Below are 19379 nucleotides of genomic sequence, written 5' to 3' on the forward strand. Positions count from 1 at the left end.
GAAGTAGCTGTACAAGAAGTGATAACCAAACTAAGCAAGTCAAAGAGGACCAAACCAGTCCTGATGGTTTTCAAGTTCGCAGTCTTCTCATTTGTACCATCCCACCTCTTTGAAAGTAGTTTTATAAACATCTAATTAACACATTACACATTATTCTGCTGCTCAGGATCCGAAACCTGGGAGCTGAAATCAGCCTCATAGAAGATTTGATGGATCCCAACATTCAGCACGGAGAGCTGGGACTGATGTTCACAACACTAAAGGTGAGTGCAGCCGACTCCCAGACACATTTACATAAAAGGTGTAAAAGTATCCGACTCTGTGAAATGCTCATGTTTTTACAGTAATTCTGTAAATTAAATATTATCCAAATATTTGGATATTTCTTTATGTTTCAACATAATTTTATGGACCCTTTGTTTAAAAGGTTTTCTATTTACGCTGCTTCAATCCAGGAGAAACACAAATTCCTAGTTTTGTGTCAGTTTACAATAAGAAATGTCTATAAGCCTGTTTGTGAACGTGACGGCGTGCTGGTTTCCCTGGTTAATAAGGGTTTGTCTCCATAGTTCCTCAGAAGGAAACAAAAAATCTTTGTAAAACTTCAGGAAATCTCCAAATTGTTGTTTTTGTTTCAGCTGTGACTCCAATCACAGTTATTCTTCGTCCGTCATGCGTGCAGGATTTTAAACCATGTCTCTGCCACAGGCCTGTTACATCCAGATCCAGCAGGAGACGAACGCGTAGGAGGAGACAGGAGGATGCCACGCGCTGACAGGAAGTGCCATAACCAAACCGAAGCTGCATCGAGGCTGCAGACGTGCACAGCAAAGGGAATGTGGGAGCTTAACCTCCGAGCAGGAGGTCTGACACCTCTCATTAACTCCACTTTTTTCTATCCAACAACCTCAGCAGGTCTGTATACAGTGGGAGCGTAGCGCCCTCTTCTGGACAGGCTGCGACACTGCACCTTCATTTTCAAATGCACTTTGTCATACGTGTCAGTTTAACTTCCATTTGAGTTTCAGAACTATTTAATGAAAATTATATTTTACAGTGTTTCCCTGACTGGTAAATATACAGTGTATATTATACCGATTTCATCTGCTTTCTATGAAAACTGGAGGCAAAGAGCGCTAACTACATCATAGATGATAAACATGACTGTGTTTTAAAGGGAAAAGTCGGTGCTAATAACTGCAATAACGATGTAAATATTTTTCTAAGGGTGAAACAGTTTTCAAAAGGGAACTTTAAGGCTGTTAAAGCTGCGGTCGTTGTTTTTATTTAGCTGAATTTGAATGCAGTGGAAAACCAGGGAGAGAGATGACGAGTGTGTTCTTGGTAGCAGATTTTGGATGAATACACTGTTGAAGGCTAATGTGGGCTACGGTGCACTGAATGTGCAGCATGTGGCAGCTGCAGTTAAAGTTAAAGTCTGGCTCTAAACCAGAATAATGTGCTGCTGCTGCTGCTTTGTGAGACTGAAAGATTTTCCTCCATTTTAGCTCAATTTTATTTTGAGTATGAGTGACGCACTCACTTTTCACTGAGCAGCCGAATGAGACAGAGCTCGATCAAACTGGGCATCCCGCCGATGGCGATGCACGTTAACAAACTAAAACTGTAACTCTGACACACAAACGTAACTCTGATCTCCTACAGCTCTGATATTTTTAACCAGGATAAAGTGACCATCAGGATTACCGATTTTGGTCCTTCGCTGAACAGGATGAACCAGCTCAGCATAAAGGAAACTTTCATTCCTTTAATCTGAGTGCTTCTTCTCATGTTCATGTTTAAGAATATCATCTTCAGATCCAGGGACGCCGAGTGTTTCTGAGCTTTAGTTTACTTCCACGTTCAGCCGGCAAAAGTGTGCAAAAGGAATCTACATCTGTCATCTGTCATGTTTTTGCATCAAACTGCATGAAAAGAACATTTCAGGGTTTTTCTTTTGTTTTCGGATTTCTGTTTGTTTTTTTTTATTTTGTTTTGTGTTATTAAGAAAAGCTGCAACATTTCCAAAAAGTTGGACAGAAAAGTTCATGAACATCTCAGTTCAGAGAAAATGGTGTGCACATGTACGTCGTAATTGTTACTCTGTGTGTGTTTTAATGCATATCCAGATTTTTTTTTAAAACACAATTGTCCAACTAGTTAATGAAACTTTTAGGCTGTTTTGATCCCTTGAAGCTGACTCAGAATAATATTTTTTTTAATGTTGTGTACATGTATGTTCAAAGAAAAAAAATAAGACATGAGGGAGTTTTGTCACTTTAAAAGGATTTTATTTTTTATTTATGATTCGAATACAGTTTAAATTAATGATATTGATTATAAATTATGAAGACTTACCACAAACCTGCACAGCATCCATCTAAATTTGAGTGAGCTGAGGACTGTGATGCGTTTGCATCATTGAGACTGACGATTTGTAATTTCAGTGTTACTGAAAGCTGCACTGTATTCACTGCCACCTCCACCATGTTTTTATTTTTGGCAGAGTCACTTAAACCTGTGTTCTGATTTAGTTTTTTGAAACTACTAAAAGCAATGCAGTGAGAGTTACTGAGAGTTCATGGTGTAAAGCCTGAGCCGTGAAATAATTGACCCTTTTTGAAACTGGAGTGTTTATTGAATCTATTGCTTTAAAAAAAAAATAAATAGTAGTTTATAAATGATTTGTGTGATTGTCAGTCACACTGATGATGTACAGATCTCAAAAACTCATGTATCAAGTATGATACAGTCTGCGTTACAGGGTTAAATCTTTGGACCTATCAGGTTCAAGGAGAGAGAGCCTCAGCCAAATATCAACACTGTCTTCAGCTCTCAGACTGATTTTTGTTGATTTGAGATAAATGAAGAGTAGTGAAGTTTCTCACAAGTTTCTCTGAGTTAGAGAATTGTAATGCACTGTACAGCAGCACTCCGGCTTCATGCATTTCCTAAAGAGAAGCCAGTGTCTGCCTGGAGGGGAGAAACCATTAGAGGAAAATAAAGTAATTAAAACTGATGAGCTAATATGTAAAACATGTTTCAGACTAGGAAGCATCTTTAAGGTGATTATTTTTTTCTAACCGGGTGTATATTTTTGTAACCTTGTAGAAAGAGTTGATTTGGGGGGGGAAAATGATTGATGAATGTTGAGTAAAGACTGATTTGAGATGTTTATTTTAAAAAAAGGCAATAAATTTATTTTAATTCTGGAAACGTCTCCTCGTTTTATTAAAATTACGACTGTTTCAAAAATGATCAGCACCCCTTCGAAGCACAGAGTGTTTGCAAACGGACTGATTCTTATACAGCACCTGTCTGCTCTCCCAGAGCTCTTTATACCCACACTTATTCATACAAGTGCTTTCTATCTAACATTCACACTCCATCAGAGAGCAACTTGGGGTTAATCTTGCCCACGGATATTTGGCATGCAACCCGGGAGCAAACCAGGTTAGTAGATGACCTGCTCTAACTTCTGAGCTACAGACACCTGGAAACAGCTCCAAATATTTGAAGGAATAGGTGTGGTCTGAGGGTTATTTAGTTCTTTTGCACATGTGGGTGAAACATTTAGACTCGACATTGAGGTTTGTGAGGCTGGCACAAGAGGGTGTAGAGCTGAGAAGGATGATGGAGGGTTTTTCGGAGAGTTTGTTTATAAGAAACAAGTACCAGTGTCTGATGGAAGTGAGAAGACTTACACACACACACACACACACACACACACACACACACACACACACACACACACACACACACACACACACACACACACACACACACACACACACACACACACACACACACACACACACACACACACACACACACACACACACACACACACACACACACACACGTTTTTCCAGCCACGTGGGGACTTCCATCTAGGAGGTGGCGTGGGGACACAACATTTCTAAATGTAATAGAGGTATTATTAAGGCATAATTTGAACTCTTAATTTTTTAGGGCCCAAACATCTATTTTGGTACCACAATTTGTTTAATTTACAAAATCCAATTTTGTCAGGTTTTTCTACCTGGTGGGGACACAGCTTTTATGTCTTTTCACAAACCACCACCAGGTGACATAGTTGCACGTTTACAGTTAGAGGGTCTATTTATAGGAATTTACAACCCAGAGTAATAAAAGCTGGTATAATGAAAAAGCTTTCAAGAGCTGGTTGGATTTCAGAGAATGGTGTCTGCTACATATTTTCATTTATTGATTTTTATATTGTTTTTGTTATTTTGTCATTACCACTTGTATTTGTTCACTGGAAAATTTGTGCAATGGCCTCTGCTTTCAATAAAAAAATGTTTCAACTAAAGAGCTTAGCTTCCCAACTTATCTTTTAGATATACAGTATAAAAAGAAATACTGAAATATCAAAATACCACATGGGGATACCAAATACTGAAGATTTAATATGTATAATGTGCTCATACATTTAACATTCTGCTTCATGTGGTCTACCCATTTAAAAACAGTGAATGTGAGAAGACATTAAGACAGTTTTAATCACTTTTGTATTTTAGACCCCAGCCTAATTAAGACTACTTCAGTACAACAATTCTGCCTTAATTGTATGATTAATGTGGCCAATATTATCTAATCTTATCCAAATATAATTTATCAATTTTTTTTATATTTATTTTAGATTTTGCAGACCCCTACTAATCATTACAATTAGCCTTCCAAATTCAATAATAATTTAAAAAGACACCACCAATCAAAAACAAATTCTCCATCTCATGCTTGCATAAACTCAAAGTATTAATACACTAAACCTAAAGGCACACATGGACTGAAAAGAAAACTTAGTATAAACAAGTATGGTCACATGTTATACTCGCATGGTTTTTGAAAGGGTTCACAGACCCTTTAATTCAGTCCACAGCAAATTATATAGTTGTAGTTAAATGTGAGAGAAAACTCCCTGCTCAAACTTAACCTGAACAGCAAAGAAAACAATCTTTTCAATACTAATGTACCATTGCTGTCATGGCTGTGTGTAGACGCAGCGCAGGAAATGGTGGACCCAAAATGCAGACTCACGGAGACGAAAGTGAACCGAAAAAGCAGCTTTATTGCTGAACACAAACTAACTTAAACTGAGAATATAAACTGAGGAAATAGCAGGCAGGATACACGGGCGGAAACACAGCAGGGTGAGGGTGCGATGCGACATGTAACTGAAGGAGACGCCGACATAAATACACAGGGGAATACCAAGGAGCGTCAGAACACACGAGGAACACAGCTGATACAAATCACAAAGACGAGGGCAAAGCAAGACACATCCACATGAGGCACAGAACTTCAAAGTAAAACAGAAAACACACATGCGAAGACAGACTTAGAGACATGGGCTTAACACAGGGACCTGACTAAACTGGAACAGAGGGAGCCCACAGGCAGGGATGACAGGACACAGAACAGAGGGGTCACAGCATAACACAAGGGGCAAAAGGACCAAAACATGAGCCATAATAACAAAGATAGAACACTGGGTCCCCGACCCAGCACCGTGACAATTGCCTGGTTGAAATGAACAATCCTTTTTTTTTTCTCTAAACAGGAGAAAATTTTAACTGCTGTAACTGAAGCTGTTTATGTTCCATTTGTTTGACATTAGCTTTTACCTTCTTTTCACAGACTCTCGCTTTTAAAGCATCAATTCGGTTTTTCACATAAAACTTAACTCCTCCCAACGCCTCTCTTTCAATGCTAATGGTGAAGTCTCAATACATTTGAGACACTCTGCCTTCCCAGGAACCTTTCCAGAGCTGATGTACTCCATTAGAGTCTTCTCCACAGCCTTTATTTCTGCTTCAGTCCACTTCCTTCTTGTGGTTTGTGATGCTCCTGAATAAAGTAGACAGTTACCGTGTTATTCAAAAAGAAGAGCATCAAGTTGGTGTGTAATCACATGACTCCCCTTATGACCAGATCTGATACTTTGAGTATAACAAAAGCTATAGGTACACTTGGACTATACAGGGAGAGCAGAATTATTAGGCAAATGAGTATTTTGTCCACATCATCCTCTTCATGCATGTTGTCTTACTCCAGGCTGTATAGGCTCGAAAGCCTACTACCAATTAAGCATATTAGGTGATGTGCATCTCTGTAATGAGAAGGGGTGTGGTCTAATGACATCAACACCCTATATCAGGTGTGCATAATTATTAGGCAACTACCTTTCCTTTGGCAAAATGGGTCAAAAGAAGGACTTGACAGGCTCAGAAAAGTCAAAAATAGTGAGATATCTTGCAGAGGGATGCAGCAGTCTTAAAATTGCAAAGCTTCTGAAGCGTGATCATCAAACAATCAAGCATTTCATTCAAAATAGTCAACAGGGTCGCAAGAAGCGTGTGGAAAAAGGCGCAAAATAACTGCCCATGAACTGAGAAAAGTCAAGCGTGCTGCTGCCAAGATGCCACTTGCCACCAGTTTGGCCATATTTCAGAGCTGCAACATCACTGGAGTGCCCAAAAGCACAAGGTGTGCAATACTCAGAGACATGGCCAAGGTAAGAAAGGCTGAAAGACGACCACCACTGAACAAGACACAAGCTGAAACGTCAAGACTGGGCCAAGAAATATCTCAAGACTGATTTTTCTAAGCTTTTATGGACTGATGAAATGAGAGTGAGTCTTGATGGGCCAGATGGATGGGCCCGTGGCTGGATTGGTAAAGGGCAGAGAGCTCCAGTCCCACTCAGACGCCAGCAAGGTGGAGGTGGAGTACTGGTTTGGGCTGGTATCATCAAAGATGAGCTTGTGGGGCCTTTTCGGGTTGAGGATGGAGTCAAGCTCAACTCCCAGTCCTACTGCCAGTTTCTGGAAGACACCTTCAAGCAGTGGTACAGGAAGAAGTCTGCATCCTTCAAGAAAAACATGATTTTCATGCAGGACAATGCTCCATCACACGCGTCCAAGTACTCCACAGCGTGGCTGGCAAGAAAGGGTATAAAAGAAGAAAAACTAATGACATGGCCTCCTTGTTCACCTGATCTGAACCCCATTGAGAACCTGTGGTCCATCATCAAATGTGAGATTTACAAGGAGGGAAAACAGTACACCTCTCTGAACAGTGTCTGGGAGGCTGTGGTTGCTGCTGCATGCAATGTTGATGGTGAACAGATGAAAACACTGACAGAATCCATGGATGGCAGGCTTTTGAGTGTCCTTGATTTGTTTTTGTTTTGTTTTTGAATGTCAGAAATGTATATTTGTGAATGTGGAGATGTTATATTGGTTTCACTGGTAAAATAAATAATTGAAATGGGTATATATTTGTTTTTGTTAAGTTGCCTAATAATTATGCACAGTAATAGTCACCTGCACACACAGATATCCCCTAAAATAGCTAAAACTAAAACAAACTGAAAACTACTTCCAAAAACATTCAGCTTTGATATTAATGAGTTTTTGGGTTCATTGAGAACATGGTTGTTGTTCAATAATAAAATTATTCCTCAAAATACAACTTGCCTAATAATTCTGCACTCCCTGTACTTTGTACTTGTTGGTATTCCTCAAGTATAAGTACAAGAAATGCCCATAATGCATTGCAGCGATTTAACTGTAAACAAACTATGAAAGAATTGATTGATGTTTAAATAAATAATTTGTCAAACATTGTTGTAACATGATGTTTTACCTTTTGAACAGAGTGTGGGAAATAAATTTAAAAAAATAAAACTATCAGTGAGAAGAGACCGTCAATAGAACTTCCCTCTCAATTACTTACTAGTTTACTTAAAGAACACGACTGGCAGATTAACTATGAACATAGTTGCTGTAAATGAAGCACTCTGGTGTTGTGACTGTCACACAACTGGTGACTTAAGTTTTAATTTGATACATGTGAAATGAATACGCATTTAACAATACTTTTTGTAAGGGTCACAGTGAGGGTATAATGATAATGGTTCACAGCAATAGCAGCACACACAATACAGTAACTATTAACTGAAGAACCTGCAGCACTACCAGACATATCTGGAGCAAAAATGTCCATTATACCAGATACCGTTACATTTACTTGTGTAATATTTTGAAAAAAAAATTACTTCTAAGAGTAGTTTTACTGCACAATACTTTTTACTTTTACTTGAGTAGATTTGTGATTTGTGTTACCATTTCTTCTACCAGAGAGATGTCATCTAGTTGTGACAAGAAATTAAATGTGTTTGTGCTTTAATTTATTTTGTAAAGATGTTACTTATTTCTACTCTTTAATTTATTATTTGAAATTTAGAATTTGCACATTTTTAATATATTTTTCTGTCTAATTACATAATTTTTCAAAATATATCATACATTACAATCAAACAGTTACTACTTTAGTAGTCATTTCACCAAGTCCTTTCTTACTCGAGTCATTTTATTGGATTAGTTTTTTACTTCTACTTGAGTAATATTATTTTGAAGTAACACTAATCTTGAGTACAAATTTTGGCTACTCTACCCACCTCTGCAAATAAGATAATCACAGCTTACCCGTTATTTTGTGCGACTCAACACAGACCTCAATGTTCAGTGGCATCTCTTCATCTGACATTCCTGTCAAAGTAAGAACAAAACTGAGAAGGACTTTCAATAAATGCAAAGAGTATTGACAAAATAAACTTCCCTTTGCTATTTCCTAATACACTATGTTAAATGAATGTACTAAATAAAAATGACAGAAAAAGTAAAAGACATCACAGTAATAAAAGCTAGCAATCACACTGGACAGCGTGCCCTCTATACAAGTAATGTCTTTCAAAAGAAAATCCACAATCATCTGTCTTACAATTACTAGAAATATTACCTTTGTCTGACTGTGGATATTTGTTTTGTCCAACTTCAGTAGTAGAATTCTTTTTCATCCTTGATTTGTCTGTGGAAAAAAAAAGTTATTTTAGTAAATAAATATTCAACACAGTGAAAGCAATCTTGTCATCAGCAAAGACTACACTTAGAAAATGTTCTTCAAAGCTTTATTAGTGCACTTGCTAAAGATAAAACACAACATCTTCTATTACGAATGGGACAAGGGCTGCTCATCCAGTTCTACACTGCAATAATGTGTTCTCTGTTCCGACATCACCGGTGTGAATCAGCCACAAAAGTGAACTAAACAAGATTACAAAGAACAGTCAGGACTGCAGAGAGAATCACAGGACCTATATCTTCAGAGTTCGGAAATAGCACTACAGACCCATCACAATGTGGACACAATCTGTTGCAACTTCTACCTTCTTTTAGATGTTACAGGAGACTACATACCAAAACATTGAGACAAGTGTCATTATTTTGATGAAAACCAACTTAAATCAGTTACACAGTGTCAGTAACACCAAAACATCCACTTAGAGATTTACCTACAATTTGAAATGTACTGTTTTTAACATCTCCTGCGTGTTTATCTAATTAATAGCATTCAACAGAAAGAGTACTCTGTGTGGGGAGCTGAGCTCTGCCTTTAGCCAAAAAGAACACAAGAGAGGCTGCTGCACAAACACCACAACTGCATTTTCAGATACACTGATCTCGCTCACTGCTCTTTTGAAGTGTTAATAAAGTTCATTACAACTTAAGTTGTAATAAACTATGGACTTAAACTTTCCAGGCTACACAGGACTCAGTTTGTGTGGCAGACAATCTCAGTGTTATAGGTCTGGTTACTCTTGCAGTCTTACTATACTTTGAAGATTTCCTGACAGGACATGTTAGCTAAGCTAATAGACTCCAGCAGTGCACAACCAATAAACCTAGCAGGCTCTCTAATCACCTGTGACCTGCCGAATGCTAATTGCCTAATGTCAAACCTGCTTTAAGCCGCTGTCTATGTTACTGGATAAAATAGCGGCAGCTTTTCCAGTAGGATGCAGACCGTCCGCTTTCAGCAGGTCAGGGCGGCCCCAGAAAAAAAGCCCAGTTATCCACAAACTGAAATCCCAGCTTCCTTCAATTCCTGGCCAGCCAGCGGTTCAGTGACATAATTCTGCTATACATCTCATTACCTACCTACATACGGGACCAGAGATATTAAATATACATCAAATAAGTTCTTTGGATATCTAAAGTAAACTCACATTTTTTTAACTACTTACATTTTTTAAAGGAGGTGATAAAAGCTTCACCTCTGACATTACCTCCACAGCTGCATTTGTGACAGAGACTGACAAGTTATAGCGTGAATCCATGATATGACTGCAACCTACATCTGGTATCTTTTTCTTGTTCTTAACCTGCAATAGCCCTTATGTTAATGGTAATACTTTAGCAACAGCAGAGTAATCCACAAGTTAGCAACATACCTGAAGACTTTGTCGATAAGAGTGAACCAGATGAGAGTGAAGCAGATGAGAGTGAAGCAGATGACGCAGCAGATGACGCAGCAGATGACGCAGCAGATGACGCAGCATCTGTCACACTCGTGTTATCCTCATCTTCACTGTTTGATGCATCACTGTCAACAGCTACGTTCTCTGGGAAACACAGCAACCATTTGGAAAAAAAACATTAAGACTGCTCCTAAGCAATGTTAAGAAGTATCACACAATAGGGTATAGGGAGAGGAGGATAGCTGTAGTTAAAGCTCTGTATACGCATTTGTCTGAAGGTTGTCCGTCATCCAGATAAAGTTTTCTAGAAACTCCAGAAGTTGAATCTGTTCATCTGGACGTAGCGTTTTGTGGGAGAAACGTTTCGTCACTCATCCAAGTGACTTCTTCAGTCTCAGCTGACTGCAGGTTTCCCCAAACCTTATAAACAGTACATTTGCGTAATGACTGAAACCAGCCCACTGAAGGAACAATGGGCTGTGAGGTCAGTTCCTTAATCATAATTATGCAAATTCCCATGACCATTGATCAACAATCACTGACCAAAACCCACTGATCAAAGAACACTGATCAATGTCCATGAGTACCATTCACAGAGAGTTGGGGAATGGTTGCAATCACAGCATTGTAAGATGGTGACAGATGTACCCTTAGGCCCCTCCTCGATTCAGAGATGGTCTTTCCTTTTCACGTAAATGGCCTCCTTGACTTCGCGCTCAAACCAGCGTTCTTCCCCGTCCAGGATGTGTACATCCTCATCGTTGAAAGAGTGTCCACTGGGCTGTAGGTGTAGATAGACTGCAGAGTCCTGGCCTGATGAGGTTGCTCTTCTGTGTTGTGCCATCCGCTTCGTCAGAGGTTGTTTGGTTTCCCGATGTATAAATCCTGGCAATCCTCCTGGCACTTAACAGCGCACACTATGTTACTCTGTTTGTGTCGGGGACCCGATCCTTGGGGTGGACCAGTTTTTGGCGCAGTGTGTTTTGGGGTTTAAAATCCACAGAGACCCGGTGTTTAGAAAAAATGCGTCTCAACTGTTCCGATACTCCTGACACATATGGGATCACTACAGGTTTTTGCCTGGGCAGCGGTTGTCCTTCTCTCCTGGATCAGCTGGAGCTTTCTTTAGGTGCCTTTCCAGCTTTGACAAAAGTCCAGCTGGGATAACCACATTTATTCAGGGCCTTCTTGATGTGCTGTTCTTCTGCCTCCCTGGCCGCTGTGTCAGTGGGGATGGTGTTCGCTCTGTGTTGTAGCGTCCTGATGACACCCAGTTTGTGCTCCAGTGGATGATGAGAGTCAAACCTTAGATACTGATCCGTATGCGAGGTTTACGGTACACGCCAGCTTTTAGATGTCCCCATTACTGATGGAAATCTCACAGTCTAAGAAGGCTAACCTGCCACTTTTCATATCCTCCTGGTGAATTTGATGTGTCGGTCCACCGAGTTAATGTGATCCGTGAAATGTAGTACGTCCTGAGATTTGATTTTCACCCAGGTGTCATCCACATATCTGAACCAATGACTTGGTGGTGTTCCAGGGTAGGATACCAAAGCCCTCTTTTCCACTTCTTCCATGTACAAATTGGCCACGATGGGTGAAACTGGGGAGCCCATGGCACACCCATGTTTCTGCCTGTAGAACTGACCCTTGTATGTGAAGTAGGTGGAATGAAGACAGTTCCAAAAGCAAACACACTTGGTCGATGCTGAGAGTGGTCCTGTTGCTGAGGTTGGGGTCATCCTGTAATCTCACGGACTACCTCCAACGCCCGTGACTGGGATGCAAGTGAAGAGAGATGTAACGTCGCACGAGACCATGGTTTCATCTGCCTCCATAATAACATCTCTCACCTTCTCAACAAAATCCAGGGTGTTCTGGATGTGGTGTTCAGAGCTGCCCACCAGCGGGTTGAGGATCAAGCCAGAAACTTGGAGATGTTATAGGTGACCGAGTTGATCATGCAGACAATTGGTCTTAAAGGTGCACCCTGTTTATGTATTTTCGGTAAACCATACAGACTTGGTGTAGACTCCCTGGTACAGCCTGTGGTATGAGGTCCGGTCGATAGCCTTGTCTTGTTCTAACTGCTTCAGACAGTCTATCACCCTCTTCCTGTAACCACTTCCTGGGTCTTGTTTCAGGGGCTCATAAGTATTTTCATCACTGAGTAGTGACAAAATCTTCTCATGATAGTCTTTCTGGTTAAGCAATACTGTGCACCTACCCTTGTCTGCCGGGAGGATGATAATGTTGTGTCATCACTAAGTGATGTGAGTGCCTTCCTCTCCTCCATGGTGATGTTGGATGCTGGGGCTTAACATTGCTGAGACAGGTCGAAACTTTTGTCCGTAGTTGCTCTGCTTCCACTTCTGCAATATTGTTGTTACAATTGCTGTTTCTGTGGCTGTGATCAGCTCCACTAGAGGGATTTGTCTCGGTGTGACGGCAAAATTCAACCCTTTAGCAAGGATGTTTTTCTCTGTTTGGGTGAGCTGTCTGTCAGACAAATTCTTCACCCACTTGTCCACATCCTCCATGTCGCATCCTTGTCTCTTCTGGCCACTGAGGACACTCTCCGTATTTTGTGGTGGTTTCCGACGCACAAAAAAGTAAGTCAAACTTCCTTTGTTGCCTGGTCTTAGACTTCTTGTGCTGTGCTAGACGAGCCTTCTCAGTGAAGTCAAACACCTTTTAAGAGTATGCTCATCTAAAAGCATAGTCAGTCTCCGTCGGATCCGCTCCTCTTGACCTGCAGTCAGCTGAGACTGAAGAAGTCACTTGGATGAGTGACGCAAACGTTTCTCCCACAAAACGCCACGTCCAGATGAACAGATTCAACTTTTGGAGATTTACTTTCCTGGATGATTGAGAATGCATCAAGACGTTTTCTAGAAAATGCATCAATTGGACTTCTTGTTAGGTTAAAGTGTTTTATTACTCTGCCAGAGAGTTTCTTCAGTCTGCAGAAAGTTGGTAGAACACAAATGTATCCACCAGGTTGGTTTCATTTCACACATGACCTGAAAAGGCTTATTACAAATGAGCCCTTTTCAGTCTCCTATTTGAGGCCTCCTACCAATTTTCCTCAGAAAAAGCTCCTTTCATGAGTAATCAAACATTTGTAGACAGTGTAGAAGAACAGAACTTATCATCCACCGTGCTTACGGACGCACAGTCTTAGCTACTCTACACCACTGGGAGCTCTCATCCCTCATGGGCCATCTGCATAATACTGCATGATTTGTGAAATACTTGATTTTAAATAGACAATTTATTAACATTTTTACCTTGTGGATCAATGATTATTTCGTCGAGATTTCTTCCTTTGAAATCTGACAGCTGTCCTCGTTCCATGGCCATAAGGACTTTGCTTATCTTGGCCAGCTGTAACGTCCCTTCAGGCAGTCGGTAATATTCACGATGCACTCGAATATCATGGCCAAGGAAGTCTGCCAGATTATCCATTTCATTGTCTTTTAAGTTAAGGATCTTGGACATGGTGGCTATGTGCTTCCTTAATTTAGTAGAGGACAACGCTTCTGGTTGTTTTGCTCCACAGTTCTGCGCGATCTGTCGAACAACATCTGACCCTCTGATGTGAGTAAGTGCTCTCGGTCTCGCAAACATGAAAGGATTTTCATCTAATACTTCACAATCTCGGCGAGTGTTAACGAGCAAATCCATTGATGTCATCATATCAGGTGTGAGGAGTATGGGGACTTTTCTTCCACGTTTGCCTTTTATCTCTATTCGTTGGAAGTGCCTACAAAGCTTCTTTTTCCAGGTCAGTTAAAGCCAATTCAACATCTGGATGAGTCAATGAAGTGTCTCTCAATGTGAACGCATTAAGAATCATTTTGGAAACCTCTCCTTCTCTTCTACGGTTGAAGATAATCACTTCACACAATGTGATTTTTGCAAGTTCTGCCCAGTGCTTCTTATTTGGTTCTTCTTTGAGCTTTGTATGACACTCCGTCCGTCAGTATGTTGAGATACTGGTGCATCTTCTTCACATCTTCAGTAAAGGGAAGAAGTTGTGGAGTATTCCATTTTGCCTCACTCAGATTTCTGAGAGCCTTTGAAGATATGCACTCACTCCATTTAGTGTCACATATTTGCTTGAACACCTTTACATTGCGAATAGTATTCTCATCACCAGCGATCATTGCTTCACATTCAAGAACATCTGCTATTTTCTTGAGATTGTGGCTCAACTTCAGTGCCAAAGATGGTGTTTTGTATGTGTTTGTTTCCTCATTCAAGCCAGCAACATTTTTCACTGCTGCAATAACATGAGGGAAATTACCTGGTACAAAGAAATCAGACACCATTTTCAACTTGCCATTTTTCTGTCCTTGAGCACCAGTCGCCCTGTCTCACGCATCTTCTGTCTGATATAGTCATGTTTAGTGGCATCATGTCCATGCTTATTGAAAAGATGCTCCCCAAATTTCAGTATGCAACTCTCTTTGCGGACAACATTTGTTATCTCATCATCATGCATGACTTGTACCAATTTCCAAAATTGTGCATTGACACTGTCTGGGACTGGCTCTGCATATTTACACGGAGCCTGGACTCTAGATGTTCCTGGCCTTAAACCTTTGACCTTCCTGCTGAGATGACATCTCTGCATGTGCCTCCATAGTGACCTTCTCTTGAAGTAACCCTGACAATTAATACAGTGCAAGTAATCACTGGCTTTCACAGGTACACTGGATTGTTGACGAGGTATCAACATTCCTTGTCCTTTTTAATCACCTCATTATTGTGGGCACGGTTCCCTTGATTTCTTAATAAACTCAACTGTATTTTCCGCTCTTTAGACCCTACTGGGAAAGCCATTGCTTTTGCCACTTCTGGTTTATCTTTGTGTTTTGATTGCAAATGGCGTGCCATCTTGCTGAAAGGTTTACAGCAAAACTTACAGTAGAACTTTTGTTGTATAATCTGCCACCATGTTTCTTCTTCCTTAGTGTCATAACCGTCACATCAGAACAATCAGCTGAAGTGGACTCTCTGGTGTCATCAAATGAAGCAGATGTGTTTGTGTCTTCTGCATCAAGTGAAGAGGATTCTTTAGCATTTGAATTTGAGGAATTGCATTTAGTTAGGGTACACCTTCTCTTCAGTTGTCGGACATCTTCCTGAGAGTTACCTGAAGTAGTTTTCCGTGCTTTTTCTTCTTACTTTTGTGTCGTATGATACTTTCTGCAGAACTGTCACTTTCTTCAGCAGTTTGAGGAGCATATTCTTCCTCACTGATGTCAGAACTTGATATAGACGGGCATCCAAGCATTTGTCTGGTAAGCTAAAAAAAAGAAAGAAAGAAAGAAAGAAATTAGTTAAATTTTTCCACTCACACAAGCATTTAAAGACCAGAGGTAGTACAGTAGTAGTTGTAACAGCTGTACTGGTATTGACAGTGGTATTAATACCATTTACCGTACCACACATGTCACAACTTAATTTGAACTAGTCATATTAAGTAATCTTTCCTCTGCTGCATCACATTTACCAAACAACCCTGGGTGGCTTTGTCTGGATATGCTGTCATTACCCAAAGACTGTCAATACAGCTGTGATGTCACACTCATTAACAGTCACTTAGGTTAGTTTTAAACATCTGGGACAATGTAATCTCTAAGCTAACACTGTTTCTAGGAAATTGCTGAACTTTGTTTTCTTTTTGTATATATACACTAATGTTTATAGAAATTGATTTTCTTTATTTAAATATATGATATAATTTTTACCTGGATCAATTACCTTTGAAGAACATTTTTTATGTTTGTAAGGTAGAATAGTATCTACTCAAGTATCAACTGTGTTCCAGGTAAACTGAAGATTTTAGTAGTGCATTGCATTTTAGGATTGTCAGGGGATGAGACTGACAAATGCTTAATTAGTAGGTGACAAAAGCATGACAGTCAGTTGAGCTCCTTTTGTCAAATTCAAAGAAATAAATTTTAGTCATAGCGCATAAACAATAAAATGGGCATTTTGAAACCACCTCACAAGAAATAATGATCCAAACGATCCTATCACAATGAAGAATCCTGTTGCCTCACTACACAAAAGAGACTTGAAAATGTGTCACAGATAAAATATAAGTAGGCTTAAAAATAACATGTATCACCTTTTATGAGAACATACAGAATATACAGTTGATCACAAAAGTCATTACGTACTTTAAGCTATTCCTTAAAATCTTTTATTGCAAACTAAATGCAATCATACATTACTACCTATGCAATGCTAACTGAATTTAAGCTACTGTTATTACTGTAACACCTTGAAAACCTTTGTGAACTTGAAGCACTAAAACCTCTGAACTTCAGACACTAGAAAAGACATTAAACAGTGTCCCTGACAATATTGATAAATGAGAAACCCCTTGTCTCAAGCTTACAGTCGTTCTATCAAGGCTTGCTCTTAATCCAAGAAGGTGACATGATTGTACAGGATAGTTATTGTAATTATATTTTTCCACAACACTTAGTTGTTAGTTTTAAATTTGACTGTTACCGTCTATTCACTTTGCGCTCTGTGCACAAAAATCTGAGATCTGTAGTCGAGTTGTACGAATAAACTTACAATAACACTGTCTGTCCTTCTGAGCTCAGGTACACTTGTATCCATGTCAGAATCAGCTGAAGTGGGTTTAATGATAATGGTACTGTCGCTGTCACTGGACAACTGCTGTTCCATCTGAAAAATAAACAGAAAAAGATACAAATAACAATTACAGATTAATAGAAATTACAGAATTATTGCTACAACACAGATTTGTAAATGTGTGTGTTAATGCATTTTGCAGCAGTTGCTCTAGCAATATCACAATTGTGGTCAATTTCAGATAAGATGGGTCACAGTTTTGATTTGGCCAGCAAAATATAACCTCTAAACAAGGGTTTGTTTGTTTTTGTCATTGTGAAATGCTCACACTTTCCGGCAGGGTGGAAAGACCTTTCTGAGTATTACACTGTTTAGCATGTTGAGTTATCATAATACTACTTTCTCCTTGTGCTTCTGCACTGTACATAAAGCATCATTCTTAACCGCAGATTTTATTATCAGCAGTCTGACAAGCTGTCACCACAATACACTGCTATGATCACCTTCCTCAACCTAAGCAAGTGAAGCAATAAAATCATACTGTAGCGTATGAAAATCATCTTCTGTGTTACTATACTAGCTATACTAAACTATACTACTGCAAGATGTAATATACCTAAATCAATAAGTACACATATCAGACAACCTCCTCTCCTTCAGCTCAAACCACTGGAGTATTTATTTTTTTTGTTAGAACCTGGAAAAGTCTTACAAAGCTAAGACAGACACTGCAGCTGAAGCCAGAAATAATCTGTACCATGACAGAAAAAAAAGTAAATATTTCAGCATTACACCATTTTGTCTAAAGTACATTATTAGAAGATGCAGTACAACTCAGCCACAGGGGGTGGGAGTACTAAGTGTACTCTTAGTGCCGGGAGTGTGGATGTGAGAGTAGGGACTCTAGGGACTATAATTGGTAAAGGGAGAGAGCTGGCAGTCATGATGGAAAGAAGGAAGGTAGATTAATTGTTTGTGCAGGAGACCAGGTGCAAGGAAGCAAGGCCAGGAGCATTGGAGGTGGATTCAAGCTGTTCTACCAGGGTGTTCATAGGAAGAGAAATGGAGTAGGGGTAATCCTGAAGGAAGAGTATGTGAATAGTGTGGTAGAGCTGAAGAGAGGCTAAGTTGAATGTTGTCAGTGTGTATGTCCCACAGGTTGGATGTCAGGTAGACGAGAAAGAGGAGTTCTGGAGTGAGTGAGATGAAGTGGTAGAGAGTTTTACTAGGAATGAGAGACTGGTGATTGGAGTAGATTTCAATGGACATGTAGTTGAAGAAAACAGAGGTGATGAGGAGTTGTTGGTTAGGTATTGTGTTAAGGATAGAAATGCAGAAGGACAAATGTTGGTGGATTTTGCCAAAAGAATGGAAGTGGCTGTGGTTAACTCATAATTCAAGAAGAGGAGGAACATATTGTGATGTATGAGAGTGAAGATAGGTGCACACAAGTGTGCAGAAGGTGCATAAGAGACTGTAAGGTGGTGTCAGGGGAGAATGTAGCTAAGCGGCATCATATGGCAGTCTGTAGGATGAAGTTGGACGTAATGACAAAGAAGCAAGTGAAGGCAGAGGCAAAAATTAAATGGTGGAAAATGAGGAAGGAAGACGGTTGTTCATGACGGAGCTGAGACAGGCGTTGGGCAGTATGGAAGAGTTACCAGATGACTGGGAAAGTACAGCTCAAGTGGGAGGGCAAACGCCAAGAAGGCGCTTAGGGTATCCTCTAGACCAGGGGTCTCAATCCCAGTCTCGAGAGCTACTGTCCTGCAGCTTTTAGATGCATCCCTACTCCAACACAGCTGAATCAAATAGTTGGATTACCAATTCGGCATGCCATCAAGTCTGGCAAAGGCCTGATAACGAGCCATTCATTTGATTCAGGTGTGCTGGAACAAGGATGCATCTAAAAGCTGCAGGGCAGTAGCTCGAGGACTGGGATTGGGCACCCTGCTCTAGACAGAGAAAAGATGACAGGAAACCTGATGGTATTGTGAAGTACAGGAAAATGTCCAAATGAAGAGGTTAGCAAAGAAAAAGTGTGATAGTCAGAGAGATTAAGGAAGTAGACATGAGCATTGGGAGGCCAGGCATACAGCCAAGAGAGAGGTGGCAAAGACGAAGAAAAAGGCTTATAGTGAGTTGTATGTGAGGATCGAAGGAAGGACTTGTACTGATTGGCTAGACGGAGATCGAGCTGGAAAGGATGCGCAGCAGGTTAGGGGTGATTAAAGACAGAAATGAAGATGTGCTAACAAGTCAAGAGAGCGTGTGACAGCAGGATGTTAGGGATAGAGTGAGATGGAGGCAGATGATCCGCTGTGGCGACCCCTAAAAGGAGGATCCAAAAGAAGTAGTAGTACAACTAACCTTTGTATTGAGGCTACGGTGTAGAAACAAGGTCCTCTCC

The 19379-nt window shown here is 40.1% G+C and overlaps 2 protein-coding genes across 4 annotated transcripts in view; one reads left to right on the forward strand and one right to left on the reverse strand.

Annotated features, from left to right (window-relative positions):
• Positions 1 to 3362, forward strand: part of LOC116323675 (alsin-like) — a 32612-nt gene extending 29250 nt beyond the window's left edge. For all 3 annotated transcript variants that reach the window (XM_039600374.1, XM_031744063.2, XM_031744064.2), the window contains 2 exons: positions 167 to 263; positions 709 to 3362. In XM_039600374.1, the coding sequence (XP_039456308.1) occupies positions 167 to 263; positions 709 to 747 (136 nt within the window). In that variant the 3' untranslated portion in view covers positions 748 to 3362. The remainder of the gene's footprint in view (positions 1 to 166; positions 264 to 708) is intronic.
• A 2330-nt stretch (positions 3363 to 5692) lies between these two features.
• Positions 5693 to 19370, reverse strand: LOC120433670. Its single transcript, XM_039600350.1, has 7 exons — positions 19340 to 19370; positions 16949 to 17062; positions 15542 to 15662; positions 10319 to 10489; positions 8827 to 8895; positions 8514 to 8576; positions 5693 to 5871 (listed from the first exon to the last, which is right to left on the reverse strand). The coding sequence occupies exons 2-7, from the start codon at positions 17060 to 17062 to the stop codon at positions 5693 to 5695; spliced, it is 717 nt and encodes a 238-aa protein (XP_039456284.1). The 5' UTR covers positions 19340 to 19370.
• Between the last annotated feature and the right edge of the window lie 9 nt (positions 19371 to 19379).

This window comes from Oreochromis aureus, linkage group 16, assembly GCF_013358895.1.
Source record: "Oreochromis aureus strain Israel breed Guangdong linkage group 16, ZZ_aureus, whole genome shotgun sequence".
Lineage (NCBI taxonomy): Eukaryota > Metazoa > Chordata > Actinopteri > Cichliformes > Cichlidae > Oreochromis > Oreochromis aureus.